General features: G+C 36.2%; 2 protein-coding genes across 10 annotated transcripts in view; both read right to left on the reverse strand.

The window, feature by feature from the left end:
* LOC116194536 (dihydroorotate dehydrogenase (quinone), mitochondrial-like) overlaps positions 1–20,333 on the reverse strand; it is a 35,578-nt gene that overhangs the window by 14,527 nt on the left and 718 nt on the right. For 2 of the 4 annotated variants that reach the window (XM_031523355.1, XM_031523356.1), the window contains exons 2-9: positions 20,037–20,119; positions 19,596–19,919; positions 19,171–19,426; positions 18,808–18,888; positions 18,609–18,716; positions 18,487–18,516; positions 18,091–18,228; positions 17,951–17,988 (exon numbers count right to left, since the gene is read on the reverse strand). In XM_031523355.1, coding sequence (XP_031379215.1) covers positions 17,951–17,988; positions 18,091–18,228; positions 18,487–18,516; positions 18,609–18,716; positions 18,808–18,888; positions 19,171–19,426; positions 19,596–19,919; positions 20,037–20,119 — 1,058 coding nt within the window. Of the gene's footprint in view, positions 1–16,709; positions 16,969–17,152; positions 17,237–17,749; positions 17,850–17,950; positions 17,989–18,090; positions 18,229–18,458; positions 18,517–18,608; positions 18,717–18,807; positions 18,889–19,170; positions 19,427–19,595; positions 19,920–20,036; positions 20,120–20,333 lie in introns of those variants that run through there. The other 2 variants (XM_031523357.1, XR_004154457.1) reach the window with 2 other exon arrangements.
* Positions 1,460–11,783, reverse strand: LOC116194539 (MADS-box protein SVP-like). 6 transcript variants are annotated; one of them, XM_031523373.1, is made up of 12 exons: positions 11,405–11,554; positions 10,393–10,593; positions 9,074–9,146; positions 8,441–8,499; positions 8,123–8,222; positions 7,894–7,936; positions 7,562–7,600; positions 7,246–7,381; positions 5,475–6,410; positions 4,027–5,303; positions 3,883–3,934; positions 3,767–3,781 (listed from the first exon to the last, which is right to left on the reverse strand). In XM_031523373.1, the coding sequence occupies exons 2-9, from the start codon at positions 10,572–10,574 to the stop codon at positions 6,392–6,394; spliced, it is 651 nt and encodes a 216-aa protein (XP_031379233.1). In that variant the 5' UTR covers positions 10,575–10,593; positions 11,405–11,554; the 3' UTR covers positions 3,767–3,781; positions 3,883–3,934; positions 4,027–5,303; positions 5,475–6,391. The 6 variants fall into 6 exon arrangements, with proteins under 6 accessions (XP_031379231.1, XP_031379230.1, XP_031379229.1 ...); XM_031523375.1 differs by lacking the exon at positions 7,246–7,381; XM_031523371.1 differs by lacking the exons at positions 7,246–7,381; positions 7,562–7,600; positions 7,894–7,936; ... (3 more) ...; positions 10,393–10,593; positions 11,405–11,554 and adding exons at positions 1,460–1,725; positions 8,757–8,778; positions 11,576–11,783 and having other exon boundaries at positions 3,680–3,781; positions 4,027–4,134; positions 4,231–4,369; positions 5,088–5,303; positions 5,475–5,579.

Genomic DNA, 20,333 nt, shown 5'->3' on the forward strand with positions numbered 1-20,333 from the left:
CGACACAGACGTCACCCTCATCGTACCCGCCTTGTCCTGTTCCCCAGCCCTCCTCCCTTATCTCATTTTCTACTCCATTAACTATTCCCACGTGATTCACATTCTCACTCTCATGAAAAAACAAAACCAACAAATAAATAAATTTGAAGATAAGTATAGAAAAGTAATGATTATATTGTTTAACTTAGGGAAAAACAAAGTAAAGTCAAGCTACATTAAATATCATTTTGCAAACAAACATAGCAAAAATCTCTTAACAATGGTGATCATTCTTGTATAGGTTTCTAGAAAATCACAATAATTGTGGTTATTTTAACTATTATGGAGTGCCTATTGATTTTGCCCAGCAGCTGTTCAATGTATTGTAAATTTATATCTAAAATTGACTAATATCTATGTGGTTAATTATAACCGTCTAATCTAAAATGTTATATGATTTATGTATTTCGTATCCAATACTCCCCTTATATATTTGCCTTGATTAGTTCTGAATGCCCATTAGCGCATAATTTATTAAATGCGTGCGATATATTATCCAACCTACACTTTGATACCGGACAAAAACTTGAGAAATGAGATTAATGGAAACACTCATACTCACATACATGATTAGTGCGAAGGGTGCTTTTATTTATATAGACTACAATTACATACACAACATAAAAGAATAACCTCTGCTTAATCGACAAGATCTTAAAAATATTGAAGATATATTGTAGTTTTTTTTTCGGTTACAATAGAAGACTCATGGCCTCGTACAAGGAAATGGAAAGGAAATCTAAATAAAGGGGCACGGGTAGTCCCACTGATGAGAATCGAACCTGGAACCTCTAGATTACCAAGTGAGAGTATTAGTCACTGCATTACACCTCATTTCTCATATATTGTAGTTTTTTAAAGTATATCAAATTATATATATTATAATTTCCTTGTTTTTCTCGTTAAGTTGATGATTCACTCTTAAGCAGTGTTATTAAAATCGGACCGGATAGCGAACCGGGTAAGGCATGGGTTCATGGGTTCACGGGTTCAACCGAGGGTTCGATGGGTCGGACCACGTGTTTAATTAATTGTATAATAAATGTTTATATTATTGCTTTAGATAAAATAAATTGATAATAAATACATAACATTTGTATAGTTATGCAGAAAAGGACCTGTGGCTTAGCTGGTTAGTGAGATGGTCATAAGTTGGGTGTGAAGTGGAGGGGTAGGGGTTCAAATCCCACCAGGGCCACCACATTCATTTATTTTGATTTAAATATAGTAAACCGTTGAACCCACAGAACCGGCCAGTTTGAATTCAAATGTGCATTTTCGGTCTGAAGGTGGAACTGGACCTGTTATAGTGCCGATTTTCGATCCGACCGGTCGAACCAGTCGGTCCGGCCCGGTTCTAATAACTATGCTCTTAAGTCTAGAAATTGGTAAAGTGCTCAAGAAAAATTGCACTCTCCAGTGGAAGCCAATATAAAGTATAATATATTTATGTGGGTAAATATATGTATAGATATATACACACACATACATTTCCTTTTTTGTTGTTGTTAAAGGACATCAGGACCCTCTACTTCTGAGGATAAGAAACCCTATCAGATTCCAGAGGGACCCCCTCTCTAAGACCAAGTCAAGGGGAAGACATATACCATCAAGGCCTGGCAACCTGATGCTGAGGCTTGGGACAGTTGTGTTGGGCGTCTCGAGTTCGAATCTCCTCCCATGCAACTACAGTTCAACCAAGGTAACATTGAGAATATTAATCTCACATTAAAAAGATGAATCAAAATTCATTGATTTATATGATACTTCGATACCAATACTTATCAGTTTGAACTTTTATGTGGAAATTAGCCCAAATCCGTATAAGCGAGTTATACTTTCGCACGCACATGTGTGGGTTTAACATCTCTTTGTGATGGAAACCAATGCCCGGCTCGTGGTTAGTTGTTGAGTGTAGGTGCTTAAGGGCACATGGCAACATAAGGGCGGGTGTTAAGAGTTAAGAATGAGTTAAGTCTCACATCAGAAATATAAGAGGATGGGTGTTGAGAGTTAATAATGAGTTAAGTCTCAAAAATAGAGGAATTCTACAAGTTCATAAGAAATTGAATACCAAAACCAATCAACTCGAGTTTTTTGGTTGGAGATAAATCCCATTGCATATAGACCTAGTGAGTATTTTACATGGTATCAGAGTTTAGACTACGCATATGCGTGCTAACGCACATATGCACACCCACACCACGTCAAGTCCAATATGTCCAAGTGCAGCCAAGAGTACGCCTCGTCTAAGTCCTCCATTGCCCGAGCACGAAAGAAGAAGCCCCGGTTCAATGTCATTTATTGAGGGCGGGTGTTTAAGGGCATGTGATAACGTGCAAGTAAAAATAGACCACAAATTGCACGTGAAGATAGGTGTTAAGGATATTAATTCCACATTGAAAAGATGAATAAAAATATATTGGTTTATATAAGACTTGCGTACCAACACTTATCAGCTTGACTTTATAAGTGGAAATGGGCTCAAGCCCGTATAACCTCATTAGATTTTCAATATGTATGAGTTCTATACGTAGCTAGAAATATCTATAGGAGGGTGTACACGAATCGAGGAGTTCATATAAGCTATCCCATGATGTCCACTAAGTGTCTCAGTGGCCGCGTCCTGTGAGGGTAGCTATGTGGATAAAAATTTCGAGGCCCAAGAAGAGTGTGATTGCCCATTATAATAAACTCCCTATTTTTTTCAAAAAAAAAAGTGGAAGACATAATCGAATTATTATAATAAAAAAATATAAAAGATGAAAGGATAAATGAAAGAAAGAGACTATTCATAGGCACAGTACAGGGCCCCGGGCCCAACCAGCTTGCATCCCACGAATGGGCCAGCTTTAACATTAAATTGAGGCATGGGACCCATACAGCGTAGCCCATTGTACAGCCCACGTGTACTTTTATGTGGTGTTTACGAGAACTTATGTTAAAATTCAAGAGAGAGAGAGAAGGAATTTGAGTAAATTATATATATATATATATATATATATATTCAAATGGGTGAAGATCATGAGGCCGAGTGAAGGGAAACCGGCAAACACTATCTGCAATCTATCCCCATTGCTTCTATTATGTTCTTAAAACCGTCCCTTTTTAGCACTCGAATAGTTTTGCCTGGGATAAAATTCAATACGACCATGTTATAACCTTAAACAAACATTAGTCAGAAGAGAGTGATATTTTCTTTCAAAGGATCCGTAGCTGTTATGGGATAAATATATCTTGGTGTAAGACAAATAATCAAACAAGAACATTCAATTAGAACTTTTAAGAGGTGGGCTCCCAATGTTTCTGGTGGTATCATGAGAGAAAACTTTAAGGTCCTGGGAGGGACTATTTGAGGGGGCCAAACGGTCTGATCCATGACAGTAGGGGCAGTCCCCACCAAAAGGGACAACTTATAATAACTCAATTATCGCATCACTTACATGATAAGAAAATTTTGATTTATCATTAAACTCCAATATTTCGTAACTACCTTCAACTAAATGTCTTGGATGAACACTCTGTGCTTTAAAGGGGTTCATTCATTATTCCCAAGCACAAGCAAAGTGCAAACCTTCAACCGTATTATGGCCTTATGATTCAGTATTCTAAATTTAAATTTATTCAACAGAAGATGTACCTTTATCTTTGGAATGAGAGCATGACCCCCATAAGCAAATCTTGTGTAAAGCTGAACCAGAGTCGCACCCGCTCTTTTTTTTTTTTGTATGCATCTTCACCACTGATTTGGAGAGTGTAACGAATTTATAGCAATAAAATATACAAATGGTCTGAGTGCTAACGAGATAATTGCTGAATAAATGGAAACAATACCACCTTTACCTGCATATACCACCACCTTTACCAGTCCATCAAGGCGGAGAGCAAGGACAACCTACAGCAATTGGTAAGGAACAATAAGATTCCAACAAGCAGCTCCCGAGAAAGAGAAAAAGTGTTATAGAAGGAGAGATAAATTATACACACCGCAGCAATATCCTCAAGGTCTTCTTTGGACAAGTCTGGAGCAATCTTGACAAGCAATGGAGGTGAACCGTCCTCAGCCCATTGCATTTCATCACGGGCAGCTTGAACCTTGATTCACCCAAAGAAAAGAAAAAATGGAAGAAAATGTTAGCTCTTGCTGTGCTAAAGTAAGTTCGGCAAAGCCAAAGCCCATCCCTAATAAACCTTCGACAGCCTCAGCATTTTTATCAAATCCAGCAGCGAGACCCACAGGATTTGAGAACTTCCTTCCCCAAACCTCCAGTCCCAAATTTGATGGATCAGGCCGTTTATCCCTTGGGAGGGACCCAGCCCCATGCAGCAGCTGATACCGCAAGTGTATGAGCGAATTCAGCATCCAGGAGAGCAAACAATGGATTAAATAACAAAGAATAGCAAGGAACTGGAAAACTTAAATGAAAAGTTCTCGGAAAAGAAGAACATGATTAAATAAGCTAAAGAGAATTGAAATTGAAATGGTCCCAGAAAGTTGCCTCGTCTACAGTACTCGCATAAGCTCTGCCCGCTATTACCAATCTTATGGTGGCTCCAGTCAGCAGTCTCCCCTTTGAATCACAATTATCAAAAGAAAGCAAGATAAAAACAAGAACAAATGAAATAAACTCCATGCTGCAATAAATTATAACCCCTGTGCTGTTCTTGAGACCCATTTGATGCACACTACGTTTCCTCTTCTTGTATGAATAAAAGGATCAGCATCCCTTCGCGGCCTTTCCAATAAGATGACCATATTTACCAGTAAAATGGATTCTCAACACTCCTGTCTTTGAGTTTCATCCATCGAAAACCAGATTTATTCCATACACCAACTCAAGCTTTAGCTTCAGCGTGGTGAAATTCGACTATTCAATAAAATCAGACGCATTTAGTAGCAAGTGAAAACGTCAGTGTGAAGTATTACTGCTGCCTAATGTTTCCACCAAAAATTTACACAGATTAGGAAAAAAAATTCAAACTTTATCGATAAGTAAGTATCCAAATTCAATTATATAAGAGAGAGACGTCTGAAAATTGATACTTACTCGTTTGGAGAAATGATGGATTCTGGGGTAAGACTCTGAAGCAGCAGCAGATGAAGAAGCAGAGGAAGAAGAAGAGCAGTAACGTCTGGCGCCCCCTCCAATGGAGCTCGAAGAAACCCTTTTGGCCAAATAATCTCTGAATAGTTTCCTCGCAGCCATAGCTCAGTAACAATGCAGTAACAATGCTGGAATATTTTTCCGCGTTTTGAGCTTTGCCTAGAAAGAGAATGGTCATATGATTTCGAGCTGAATAATGGTTTGGCAACGTCCATTAAATTGGAACCCCTCAGTCGACAATTGACACGGGCATGGTATGTAATACTCCTGATATAACGAAAATGGAAGTGGTAATTGAAAATGTGGATTGGATTGGAATTGGATACAGACCTTGAGACCATCAAAGGGGGGAAGCCCACTGAGGATGCATTCCTCGAGACCTGGCCCCAGCACTATCACGTCGTACTCTTCATCCATTTTGATCTATGGAGGATACTTTGTTCGATCACTATCAGATGATGAACAGACAGGCACACAGACAGACACATATGATTGAAAACGACAGGAGGAAGGAGGAAGAGAAATTCAGGAGAATATTAGAAAGGGAAATTCGGGCATTAGGGGGAAGGTTGTGATCCGGAAGTGGTCATTGGAAGCGTGAGGTGATCCAGTCTTCTATCTTCATCGTACACATGTAATGGTAGCCACCCACATAGAAATATTGTATACCTCGTCCATAACAAAATATCCGGACACCCCCATGTAAGTACCCGCCATTTAGACCCGTGGAACACAAGATAATGTTCTATGTAGATGACCATTAGATGACCAAACTTCTTGTTGTAGGTTCCTCCCGGTTAGCCGTTTGAGCAATCTATATATGCAGCATCTTTCATTTCTTTTTCCTTCTTTTTTTTTTCCATATTTTCATGTCATATGTCCCATCAACCATATATAGTATATTTTTTCCCTATATATAAATAACTGTTGAAGTCAAAATCCTCCATAATAGAATTATTGTACGGCTGATCTCATCTCCTCTTTCATCAACGTGGAGATTCACTGTGTCAATTAAAAGAATGCATGTGATATCCATCTTAGCATCATCATAACGACCGATAATGATAAATAATATCCGAGACCTTTTGAACCGCGACAAACAGTATAACTTTGCGAAATTATTGATATATTTATGGGACTTATGAATACATGTCGATAAAATAATCACCGCATTGTAATCCTTCTATTTACGCATTGTTGAAGGACACTTTTCAATTGCAAATGGAATACGTCATTGATCTGACAATCTACTGCGGGAAAGGCAACCTGCAACGCAACATGAAATGCTTCAGGTTTAATGCTTTCGATCTTGTTGAGAAAAAGGACAACAAGAAGATTAAAATAAAAAAAAAGTACCAGATGATACTTTTCTTTTTTAAAATTTTAAGTCCAAAGAAAAATCCATCATGTGTATATATATACGAGAAGACTATGCAATAGTGAAAAGCTAAGCTTTGTCCGATAAAATTTCAGTGGACTACATGTTTTGTAGGAAAATTCTAGTCGGACATTGTATTACCGTGGCACCGCAATTCTCACTGTCAGATGTTACAATGCCCCGCGGGCCTCACGTGCATTCAATGGGTGGAATCGCGTGTTACAGTAACACAATGTCACTCTAGCCTTTTGTAATAACCAAATTTTTTTCCCAACATATATATACATATGAATATGTATATATATTGTAAAATAACTAATAGGTCATGTTGCATGTGATCCAACCCTAGAAACCCCACTCGAGATGTTACCCAGAAGATCACAAGGAACCAGTCATATTACGACATCTTAGTTATAATAAAATAATTGTAAAAGTCAGAATTAAATTCAGCCCCAATCTATAAGAATTTGAATGTATCTCTAAATTAAAAGTACGAGTTGATAGACGGTGATGTGTAAGTCCATTAAATCTAAGAATTATTATCTTTCTTGGCTAGAATGGGAATTTGCCTTTTCTTCACCTGTAATCAACCGCGCTAGATATTCATATCTAGTGAGAAAACACGTGCATGAGTAAGTTTTACGAGAGATTAGAAAGATGTTCAAGAGAGATGCACGCATACATCAATCGTCTCAAGAAGGCAATTAATTAGAGCAAACTAACCCCAGCTTGAGAGATGTATCAAAGTTGTTATTAGAATAAGCTGACGAGTGATCATAATCTCCTGACAAATGGTTATTTCGAGGAACTCTCATTGCTTCTTGCATTTTCACCATCTGCAAAATATATATAACCCTTTCTTCTTGGGGCATAATAGAAAAAAGCCACAAAACAGGAGAAGGAGACCAGAATAAAAACAGCAAATCGAAAAGAATACATGCAGTATCTGGCTTCTTGTCAAGATGGATGTGTGTGTATGTATATATATATATATATATATTTGCGATTTAGCCATAGATGAAATTTTCTTTGCTCTTACCATTTTCATGTGCTTGTTCTCTTCCAGAAGCTGTGCTCCCTGCATAATTTCAACGTCCCAAATCAACGGTAAAAATAAATAATAATTAGATTTTTTTTACGGATAGTACATGTCTTTTATAGTATAAAACGGTTTATATGACTTCAAATATGTGATATATATTCGTCTATTTATAAAGTAATAAAAAATATTAAATTCTAAAAGAATTGCGTAATATTACGAACTTAGTTAAGGTTACCGACATTTGATTGCCTTATGGAGAGCTTAATTAATTACATAGCCCATTCCCAATAGAGATAAAAATGTAGATAGTTGTTGAATGCACAACAAACCTTTTTTTTTTAGGGCACTGATCTCGTTCATGATCCTTCCGGCCTGGGTGCGACAAGAAACACAGTCATCGTCCCACATGTTAGAAAAAGATATTTAGTAACAAACTGCTACAGACATAAGCACATTAATTATTCTTTACAAAAAAAATAGCAGGTTAAGTAATGAGGCCCCGAACGAGAAAAAGGGAAGAAAATAGGGATGCTGATGATAAAATGTACATACGTATACCTTTGTTTCTGAAACACGGAGCAGACTGGCTTTGAGTGACTTCTCAAATTGATTAAGTTGATCAAGATTCAATTCATGTAGATCTTCCCCCCTCAAGTGCCTGTCCTTCCCGATCCCATATAAATGAATTGTCACTAGTTCGCTTCACGGTGTAAAAGGCTAAACTACTAGCTTATAATAAATTACGGAACGATTACGTATTTTCATGAGTGTGTGTGTATATATATATATACATACTTGATTCATGGACCGATTGTCTCCAGTAATGACGACAAATGCAACCTTCAAACAACAGATATTCGAAAATAGTATATATACCTTAGCTCGCGAGCCCTATCGGAGAGATCCTTCCTTAAGGCACATGGGATATCATCTACCTGCATTAAGACAACACCACTCCAGCAACTGAGACCTTGTATTCAGATATTAAACCTTATTTTTTGTACTGTGTACTAAAACAAGAATGATTGAAAATTTGAAGTCCGGAACTCATAATTGTGCACATAAGCTGATCGAGTGGAGACCGGCACATTATAGTTTCAGAATTTTTTCGTCCAGAGTAATCTCGTGATGGCTCCAAAGCTTTGGTGGCTAGCTTAGAAGAGTTATGACATTAACCTTTTCATCATAGGAACCAGCTTTTGAGAAGTTCTTCACTGCTACATGAAGATTATTCTTTCAGTATGTAATACTAGAAGGGAATTCCTAAACGTCTGTCATGCATAAGAGGAGAAGACACAGATTGTAGTTTTATGGTATTTCGATTTTAGTCGGTAGGTCATTTCCAGTGATGCTCGAAAGAAATTCTGTAAAACACACTACATGCATAGTCCAACATGTTGGTTTAACCACACAGCCTTTCATTAATATGAGACCTGTATTGGACTGAGAAAATCCACTTACACTGTAGTGTAAGAGAAGAGTGAAGCAATCCTAATTAATTTAATTTACCTGTTGCTGAGCAGAGGGGTTGAGGCTTTTCTCTGAGGACAGATTGATATGCCTCTCGATCACCTGTTCTGTACTAAGACAATAAAAATGGAAGAGTGCCTGGGCCCTTGAGTCAAGTTATTTATCGATGTCAGAGCTAACAAGAAAAGAAACATTTGTATCATATTTTTTAGGTTACTTTCCACGGGCCGAAATCTCTCGAGAAATCGATCAATAAAAGAAATTTTGACAAGATATACTATGGCTTCACAATCACACATAAATATGAATACAAATGAATGCCAGAAGTACAAAATATGAAATTTCATAAAGATAGATATATCTTTATGCATGTTATATATGAATATATTATCCACTACAACCATATAATGTAAACTTTGTGCGTGATAAGACTTTTCATAATAGTTAACAATGGATGTATATACATGATATACTACATCTAAGGTATATATTTCTGAGATTTTCCCCATTACATATAAATAATTTGAACATAATCTGAAAAATGCATGATATATGCACATATTGGATGACACATCTCATCATTTGTGATCATTGATTAAGAATAGCACAAGCTTCTAAGTATTACATTACAAAGTACATTAGCAGGAACGAGTTTTCCGGTTGATTACTAGGGTCATAAATTAATTAGAACAAAGAGAACTAGAGAAGATATGCAAGAGAATTTTTGAGAAATTAAAATCAGCAGTTTTTAAGGGGATATCTGTTTACAAACACTGATATACCCACACAATGTTGAGTGTGTGTGTGTGTGTATATACATGATATACTGCATCTAAGGTATATATTTCTGAGATTTTCCCCATTACATATCAATAATTTGAACATAATCTGAAAAATGCATGATATATGCACATATTGGATGACACATCTCATCATTTGTGATCATTGATTAAGAATAGCACAAGCTTCTAAATATTACATTACAAAGTACATTAGCAGGAACGAGTTTTCTGGTTGATTACTTGGGTCATGAATTAATTACAAAGAGAACTAGAGAAGATATGCAAGAGAATTTTTGAGAAATTAAAATCAGTAGTTTTTAAGGGGATATCTGTTTACAAACACTGATATACCCACACAATGTTGAGTGTGTGTGTGTATCACTACACCGGTCCTCTCTGTCTCATACTCTTCGGAATAAGATCCGTGAATTCGTATATACAAAATACTATGAGTACCTTCCTCAAAAAAAAAAAAGAAACCTTAGCAAAAGATTGCCTAATTACACTATATAATACAATTTTAAGTAGCTAGCTAGGGGAGAGAATTAGTGATATAGCAAAAATTAATTTAAATACCTGGAGCTGGAGAACTCGAAGAGCTTGCCGGTGGAAGAGAAGATGATGAGGGCGATCTCGGCATCGCAGAGGGTAGAGAGTTGATGAGCTTTCTTGATGAGCCCTCTTCTCCTCTTAGTGAAGGTCACTTGCCTCGCGCTCAGGTTGTCTATCTTCTTTATCTCTGTTCTCTTCCTTGTCATCCTTCCCTTCTTCCTCAACCTATAACATAACATCATAAAACAAAAAATTAGAACACTCAGCCATATTTGCTCTTTGGCCGCGAAGTAATCAAAGGTAATAAAATAAATGGGGGGGAAGATACAATTACCATGGATTGGCACATATAAAATCCGAGATCCACACAAATAAATTAACCTTATCCCATCAGAGCAAAATATTTAAAAAATTTAGAAATGGTACTTAGGTATTGGTAAATATTGATGGCCGTTTGTCAATCGATTAATTTCTGCATGATGGTGATGAATGGCTGTTAGTTTAATTAAGCTCCGTTAAAAAATGTAGATCTATATACGTATGAGGGCAGATATGATCGCGAGTGAGTAAATCTCATAAACCTAGAAAATAATCACAGGACATTTTTTATTCATATAAAGACCAAGTGTACTCCATACAAGATGCTCATGAGTAGAGGAGAAAATATTGCCAAGAATATTGGAAGACATTAGAGTCACAAAATCTGACCATTCACAAACATTTACACACACAGAAAGCTAAAATAATCAAAAGAAAGGAATTCTATAAATATGAAAGGAGAACAATGGAAGAAGCACACAGGATTCAGATTGCAGGAAAGAAACGACAAGATCCGATGTATCCAGAGAAAATTACGAAACAAACCTAAGAACCCTAGCTAGCTAACTTGACATATATGCTCGCAGACAAGAAGAAGAAGAAGAACTTTATGAGGGGAACAGCAGGCAATGGAGTCCATGGATCATGGGCCAAGCTTAGCTGATCAAGAAGAGGAGGAGGAAGAAGAATAAGAAGAGGATAAAGCGAAGTGAGATACCAAAGAAGAGGAGTCAATCACAGCTTTCATGACTCAGAGCAAGTTGCAGGGGGTGGGAAAGTGGAAGGGGGAGGACATATACATTGTGATTCAGCAAAAAAAAGGGACATATACATTGTGGCCACACTTCAGTTCATATCAAATTAATTATAAATTTATTTAAATTATTACCTTGTTATAAATTTCTTTCTGTTCCTTAGCTTGTTTTGTTGCTTCTTGCTGCTGATATAGAGAGAGTACTGCACCGCCAGCCACAGGGAACAACCTTTGCTCTTGTTAAAAGAAAGGAAATAAATAGGGAGAGAGACAGGTAAAGATGGAGAGAGACAGGTAAAGATAGAGAGAGACAGAGAGACTGAACCGATAGACAGACAGATAGAAAGAGAGGATTCTTTTTATGACCCAACAGCAAACCCTCTCTCTTGTTATAGCAAGTTGAGAGTAAAACCATCTTTTTCGTGCATGACTTATTAAATTGTATTATTTGAGTCCCTGGAAAAAATATTTTATCAATTTTATCTCAGGTTATATCAATTTTGTCTTTTAATTTAATTATTAGTAACATCAATTTAATCTTTGGTCACATCAATTTTATCTTTGGGAGCATTAATTGGTTCTTTATCACACCAATTTGATCTCCGGTCACATCAATTTAGTCCATTCATTTGGTCACATCAATTTAGTCATTACTTAGTTACATCATTTTAGTCATTGTCAATATCAATCATTTACACTAAAAATGTCCATTTGGTCTCTCCCTTTTTTTTTATTACTATTGTCTCCAAGTTAATTTTTAAGCATTCGTTCTCATTGCTCAGACATCTGATTCTCGTGTTCTTAGTGGCTATAGAAAGCTTATATATAGTACTACTACTTATGATGCTCGGTAAAGTATTGTATTCATCATCCCAATCTGAAATAAAGAGATACCAAAGTTAAGTAAATATGAATTTTTATTTCTCATTTTCTATCTCATACTAGATAGATGAGCGAGCACAAGAGAGTTCATATGCTTTTTTCTGAAAAAATAATGATTTGCAATGCTCATCACAATATCAATATCAAGCTTTTTCCGTACAGAGGGGAGCCATGCCGACATTTAATATGGTCACAAGATGTAATGGCAACACAGACGTCACCCTCATCGTACTCACCTTGCCTTGTTCCCCGACCCCCCTACGTTATCTCATTTTCTACTCCATTAGCTATTCCCGCGTGGTACACATTCTCACTCTCATGAAAAACCAAAACCAAAACCAAACAATAAATAAAGAAATAAATTGAAAGCTATGAATATAACTCACAAATATTGCATTTGTAACGAAATTAAGTTTGATTTAATTGAATTTAGTTTGATTTGAGGAGATGAAGACAAAAGTAGTTGAGAAAAGTATGCGAGAGAATTTGAAGAAGTAAATTAAAAAGTAATGATTGTGTTGTTAAATTGATAAAAAAATATTAAAATTAAGGAAAAAAAATATTGAACAGTTGAAAGAATTTAGAATTAAAAATTAATTGTAATAATATATAAGAAAAAATATGCAATAGAATTTGAAGAAAAAAGATAGAAAAGTGATTATTATATTGTTGAATTGAAGGAAAAGTAAAATAAAGTAAAGTTAAATATCATTTTGTAAACAAATATAACAAAAATCTCATAACAATGGGGATCATTCTTGTATAGGTTAATAGAAAATCACAATAATTGTGGCTATTTTAACTATGGGTAAATTGCACAAGTGGTCCAAAATGTTTTACAAATGTTTCATGATGGTCCAAAAAGTTTTTTTCGTTACATGATGGTACAAAATGTTTCAAAATTGTTTCATGATGGTACAAACCGTCAACTCGAGCTAACGCCGTTAACATTTTGCTGACGTGGTGTGTCTTATGTGTCACTTTTGTTACCTGGAACCAATCATAGTGCGCCACATCATTTAAGACAAAATAAAATTTTAAAAATTCCAAAAAAATAATTAAAAAAATACAAAAAAAGAGTAAAATTTTTGAAAAAAAAAATTAAAAAATTTTGAAAATTTTAAAATTATTTTAAAAATTTTAAAATTTTTTAATTTTTTTAAAAATATATTTAAAAAATACAAAAAAGAGTAAAAATTTAGAAAAAAATAAAAAAAAATTATTTTGAAATTTTGAAATTTTTAAAATATTTTTAAAAAATTTTAATTTTAAAATAATTTTTTTATTTTTAAAAGGGTAAATTTTTTAATTTAAATTTTAAATTTTTAAATTTTAAATTTTTTTAAAATTTTAAAATTTTTTTCAAAATAAAAATCTTATTTAAAAATTTTAAAAATAATTAAATTTTTAAAAAATAATTTTAAAATTTTAAAATATTTTAAAATATTTTTTCTAAATTTTTACTCTTTTTTTCAAAATTTTTATTCTTTTTTTGTATTTTTTAAATTATTTTTTGTATTTTTTTTGGACTTTTTAAAATTTTATTTTGTCTTAAATGACATGGCGCACTATGATTGGTTCCACGTAACAAAAGTGACACATAGGACGCGCCACGTCAGCAAAATATTAACGGCGTCAGCTCGAGTTGACGGTTTGTACCATCATAAAACAACTTTGAAACATTTTGTACTATCATGTAGCGAAAAAAACTTTTTGGACCATCATGAAACATTTGTAAAATATTTTGGACCACCGGTGCAATTTACCCTTTAACTATTATGGAATTCCCACTGATTTTGCGTGCATATATTCAATATATTGTAGATTAATATCTAATATTGACTGATATTCATGTGGTTAGTTATAACCTTCTAATATAAAATGTCATATGATTTATGTATTTCTTATCCAGTACTCCTCCTTATATATTGGCTCGATTAGTTCTGAGTGCCCATTAGCACAAAACTAATTAAATGCGTGCGCGACATTATCCGACTTGGGCTTTGATGCTGGATGGAAACTTTAGAAAAAAGAGATTCATGAAAACACTCGCACTCACACACATAATTAGTGCAAAGGGTGCTTTTATTTATATAGACTACAATTATATACATCGAACAAAAGAATAACCTCTACCTAATATACAAGATCTAAAAAATATTGGAGATATATTGTAGTTTTTAAAATAATATATATTATGATATCCTTGTTTTTCTCGTTTTAGTTGACGATTCACTCTTAAGCTTAGATTTCGATAAAGTGCTCTAGAAGAATTGCACTCTCCGGGGGAAGCCAACACAAAGGATAATATACTTATGTGGGTAAATATATGTATAGATATATACACACACATACATTTCCATCTTTTGTTGTTGATATTAAAGGACATCAGGACCCTCTACTTCTGAGGATAAGAAAATCCTGTCAGATTCCAGAGAGCTAAGACCAAATCAAATATACCACCGAAGCCTGACAACCTGATGATAAGGATTGGGACAGTTATCTTGAATGTCCCGAGTTCGAGTCACCTCCCGTTCAATTACAATTTTCCTAAGATAATGTTGAAAATGTTAATCCAACATTGAAAAAATGAATCAAAATTAATTGATTTATATGAGAATTGGGACCAACACTTATCAGTTTGAACTTTTAAGTGGAAATGAACTCAAGCTCGTATAAGCCCATTGGATTTTCAATATAATATCAAAGCAGTTTATATACTTATGCACGCACATATGTGGACTCACACCATGTCATTTAACGTATATTTATGTAGGTAGTTGAAAAATGCGTCCGTGTTGGCCTGAGTATGGTTAAGTATAGTTTCGAGGCAACAAAGATTGCACATCATGTTAAGTCAGGCCCGAGTGTGAAACTCGTGATTGGTTTGATTTGTCCTCTATTACCCGAGCACGGGAGATAATCCCCGACTTGTGGTTAGTTATTGAGCGCAGGTGTTTAAGGGTACGTGTCAACGTGAGGGCGGGTGTTGAGAGTTAAGAATGAGTTAAGTCTTGCATCGAAAAATATAAGAGAAATTCCATAAGTTTATAAGAAATTTAGTACCATAACCAATCAGCTCGAACTTTTGAATTGGAGATAGAGCTAATCGCTTATATACTATGTAGGTATTTTACATGGTATCAGAGTCCAGGTTACGCATATGTGTGTCCACTCACGTATGCGCACCTACACAAAGTCAAGCCCAATATGTCCAAGTGCAGCCAATAATGCTCCTTGTGTAAGTCCCCTCTCTCTTAAGATCGGCTCGAAGTCAGTTGTTGAGAGTTGGTGTTTAAGGACATGTGATAACATGTAGGTAGAAAATAGATTACACGTTGCACATGAGGGCGAGTGTTGAGGATATTAATCTCATATTGAAAAAACGAATTAAAATCCATTAGTTCATATGAGACTTGAGTATTAATACTTCTTAGCTTGAGCTTTTAAATAGAAATTGACCCAAAGCTAGCCCATTGGATTTTCAATAGATAAGAGTTTTGTACGTAGCTAGAAATGTCTGTGGGAATGTATACACGAATCGAGGGAGTTCATTTAAGCCATCCCCTACTGTCCACTAAGCATATTAATGGGGGGTCGCGCCCTGTGAGTCTAGCTATGTGGGATAAAAACTCCAGGACCCGGGGAGTGTGTGACTGCCTACTATAATAAACTATCCATTTTTTTAAAAAAAAAGTGGAAGACATAAACTAATTATTTAGAATAATAAAAAATAAAATAAAAGATGAAAGGACAAATGAAAGAAACGGACTATCCATAGGCACAGCAACGGGCCTATACCTCATGAATGGGCCAGTTTTAGCATTAATTAAGGCATGGGGCCCATACAACGTAGCCTATTGTACAGCCCACGTGTACTTTTACGTGTTGTTTATCAGGAATTATTTGTGGACTACTCAAAAAAAAAAAAAAAGAGGTAAGGAATTTTGACCTTTCTCTCTTCTTCCCTATAACCGGTCCTTTTTCAAGTTAGGTATCCTATCCTGCTCCTCATGATTCATCTTGTTATCGATTTTCATCAATCTTCCGTGCAATCTGTTATTTTGGTCATTTAAAACTTTCAAGTTGCGCCACCCCGTATTCGTCACGGTGTCCAAACTTACATCATTCTTTTTGAAATCGAAAATAGCTTAGACCCACTTAAATAGTATTGTTTAAATTCCACAAAAAAAGAAAGCGAAGGAATTTTGACCTCTCTCTTCCTTATAGCCAGTCCTTTTCCAAGTTAGGTATTCTATTCAGCTTCTCATGATTCATCCTGTTATCAATTCTCATCAATCTTCCGTGCAATCTGTCATTTCGGTCATTTAAAACTTTCAAATTGCATCACGCCGTATTCGTCACGGTGTCCAAACTTAGATCACTCTTTTTGAAATCGAAAATAGCATAGTCCCACTTAGTTAGGCCATCGAGAGTGCATCCCATCCTCTTCTAGACCATGGGCAAGCCGCAATACAAGTCAGTCAAGTACAATGTGATCTATGGCAAATCATGAAATTAATCTTGCAGGGTACTGCAAAGAATCTACTGGCACAAACCTATTATCCCTTCACAACTTCATCTCCCTTCACAACTTCATTGTTAACAGACAACAAAATTCTCGTATGATACAAGCGGAGAAAGATCTGCAACCCAACAACGAGGAAGGGTGAAATAAAAAAGGGAATGACAAGAAAATGGAAATACATTTGAAACCAAAACATTTCATAAGTTGAGTAAATATATATATATATATATATATATATATATCAAATGAAATAGGGAACTCATTCAAATGGGTGAAGATCATGAGGCCGAGTGAAGGGAAACCTGCAAACACTATCTGCAATCTGTCCCCACTGCTTCCAATATGTTCTTGAAACCGTCCCTTTCTAAGCACTCGGATAGTTCAGCCTGGGATAAAATTCAATACGACCATGTTATAACCTTAAACAAACATTTATCGGGAGAAAGTGATATTTTCTTTCACATGATCCATAGCTGTCACGGGATAAAGATATCTTGGTGTAAGACTAAAACAATCAAACAAGCACATTCAACTAGAACTTTTAAGAGGTGGGCTCCCAATGTTTCTGGTGGTATCATGAGAGAAAACTTTAAGGTCCTAGGAAGGACTGTCTGAGGGGGCCGGACGGTCTGATCCAGGACAGTAGGGGCTGTCCCCACTAAAAGGGACAACTTATAATAACTCAATTATCGCATCACTTACATGATAAGAAAATTTTGATTTATCATTAGACTCCAATATCTCGTAATTACCTTCAACTAAATGTCTTGGATGAACAGTCTGTGCTTTAAAAGGGTTCATTCATTATTCCCAAGCACAAGCAAAGTGCAAACCTTCAACCGTATTATGGCGTTATGATTCAGTATTCTAAATGTAAATTTATTCAACAGGAGATGTACCTTTATCTTTGGAATGAGAGCAGGACCCCCATAAGCAAATCCTGTGTAAAGCTGAACCAGAGTCGCACCCGCTCTTATTTTTTTGTATGCATCTTCACCACTGATTTGGGGAGTGTACCGAATTTAGAGCAATAAAATACACTAATGGTCTAAGTGCTAACGAGATAATTGCTGAATAAATGGAAACAAGACCACCTTTACCTGCTTATACCACCACAGCCGATCAGAGGAATCTTCCCCTGGAGCAAAAAGTTGGGGAGAATCGTCAAGTTCATTTTCCAATATGTACTATCTTCTTTAACAGGTACTAATGAGAGGCGAGAGAGAAAGAGAGAACATACCCTCGTTAAAATATACATTTCCCTTAGGATATTTGTGGACAAATTAAAAAGAGGTTTTCCACTCAAACCACCAGCCTCCTCAGATACTGGATTTTGTTTGACAGGATCCGGCCGTGAAATTGTTGTGTTTGATATGATCTAATCACAAAGAAAAAGTTACAAATTCAAGAACTTAAAAGAGACCGAGGTTAACAATGCGTAAGCCGGTTGTTAAGCACTCTTTCCTTCCAAATTCCAAAATTTTTGTCTTGATTCTTACCATGACGTGTCAGCAGCTCATAAAGATGGAACTAAAATACGTGACAAATGAGAAACTTTTAAAAGAAATAAAAAACGATATGGAGCATTTTAGAGAGAAATGGTTTTACACAGTTCCATGATTGAGGTCGGAATTACCAGTCCATCGAGGCGGAGAGCAAGGGCAACCTACAGCAATTGGTAAGGAACAATAAGATTCCAACAAGCAGCTCCCGAGAAAGAGAAAAAGTGTTATAGAAGGAGAGATAAATTATACACACCGCAGCAATATCCTCAAGGTCTTCTTTGGACAAGTCTGGAGCAATCTTGACAAGCAATGGAGGTGAACCGTCCTCAGCCCATTGCATTTCATCACGGGCAGCTTGAACCTTGATTCACCCAAAGAAAAGAAAAAATGGAAGAAAATGTTAGCTCTTGCTGTGCTAAAGTAAGTTCGGACAACTCACTCAAGATAATAACCTTCTTAACAAGATCTTTCAACTGCTTTCTTCCTTGAAGCATGCGCAGTCCTGGAGTATTTGGAGAAGAGACATTAATCACCTGTTCAGATAAAACATGTCCATGGTCAAGAATAGTCAGTAAAAAATCCAGATCAGCTCGAATAACTTTCACTTTGAAATTAAAGGTGAAAATGAAGATATTAATTTTCACACCAGAATAACATGAAAGAAAGCTGTAACTCGTCCGAAGCAACTAACTCCAGATTGAGGTAATGATGCATGGTGGAAGATTACTAGACCATGTAAAACTTTTCGCACCAACCTAGACTATTGCAATCTGGTGTATAGTCCTTATTTAGGAAGAACTAAGTGAAAGTAATACCAAATAATCTGCATATTGTGACAATGTATGGACCCCCTGCACATAATCTGCTGCAGCATCTTCACTCGTCTTATTCTTCCCAAGGTTCACACCGAGAATGCCAGGACCAGCTTTTCCTCCATGTTTTACATCATCGCCAGACACAGGCGATGTACTAGAAGTCTCATCCAACTTCCTTTTACCATGTTGGGCACCGAGTCGCTTGGCTACCACCACAATGCCTTCACTGTTAAACCCACATCGATTTATAATAGCACTGTCCAATGAAAAGGGACAGCGTTAAAATTCCTTGTAATCAAGCAAATCATGGACAAGCACCTTCAGCATACTCCTTCACATGCATCGACTTCTTATTAGATGTTTATCATGGGATCGTTATTAATCTTTTTTTTAAAAGGGTATGCGAGAAACTCATGCATTCTTACCCTTCTTTGCGCAATCTGAAGATTCGTGGCTTTGGGTTACCTTCCTGTGGAACAGGGGTTACGGAGCCAACCTCTACAAAGCCAAAGCCCATCCCTAATAAACCTTCGACAGCCTCAGCATTTTTATCAAATCCAGCAGCGAGACCCACAGGATTTGAGAACTTCCTTCCCCAAACCTCCAGTCCCAAATTTGATGGATCAGGCCGTTTCTCCCTTGGGACCCAGCCCCGTGCAGCAGCTGATACCGCAAGTGTATGAGCGAATTCAGCATCCAGAAGAGCAAACAATGGATTGACGAGTTTGGTCGCTGAGAATAGCCAACCGCTGTGGAATAAAGAATAGCAAGGAACTGGAAAACTTAAATGAAAAGTTCTCAGAAAAGAAGAACATCATTAAATAAGCTAAAGAGAATTGAACTGGTATTCAGAGATCATAAGGTACCAGAAAGTTGCCTCATCTACAGTACTCACATAAGCTCCGCCTGCTATTACCAATCCTATGGTGGCTCCAGTCAGCAGTCTCCCCTTTGAATCACAATGATCAAAACAAAGCAAGGCAAAAACAAGAACATCAAGTACAAATGAAATAAACTCCATGCTGCAATAAATTATAACCCCTGCGGTGTCCTTGAGACCCATTTGATGCCACACTACGTTTCCTCTTCTTGTATGAATAAAAGGATCAGCATCCCTTCCCGGCCTTTCCAATAAGATGACCATATTTACCAGTAAAATGGAT

Source organism: Punica granatum, chromosome 2, assembly GCF_007655135.1.
Source record: "Punica granatum isolate Tunisia-2019 chromosome 2, ASM765513v2, whole genome shotgun sequence".
Taxonomy (NCBI): domain Eukaryota; kingdom Viridiplantae; phylum Streptophyta; class Magnoliopsida; order Myrtales; family Lythraceae; genus Punica; species Punica granatum.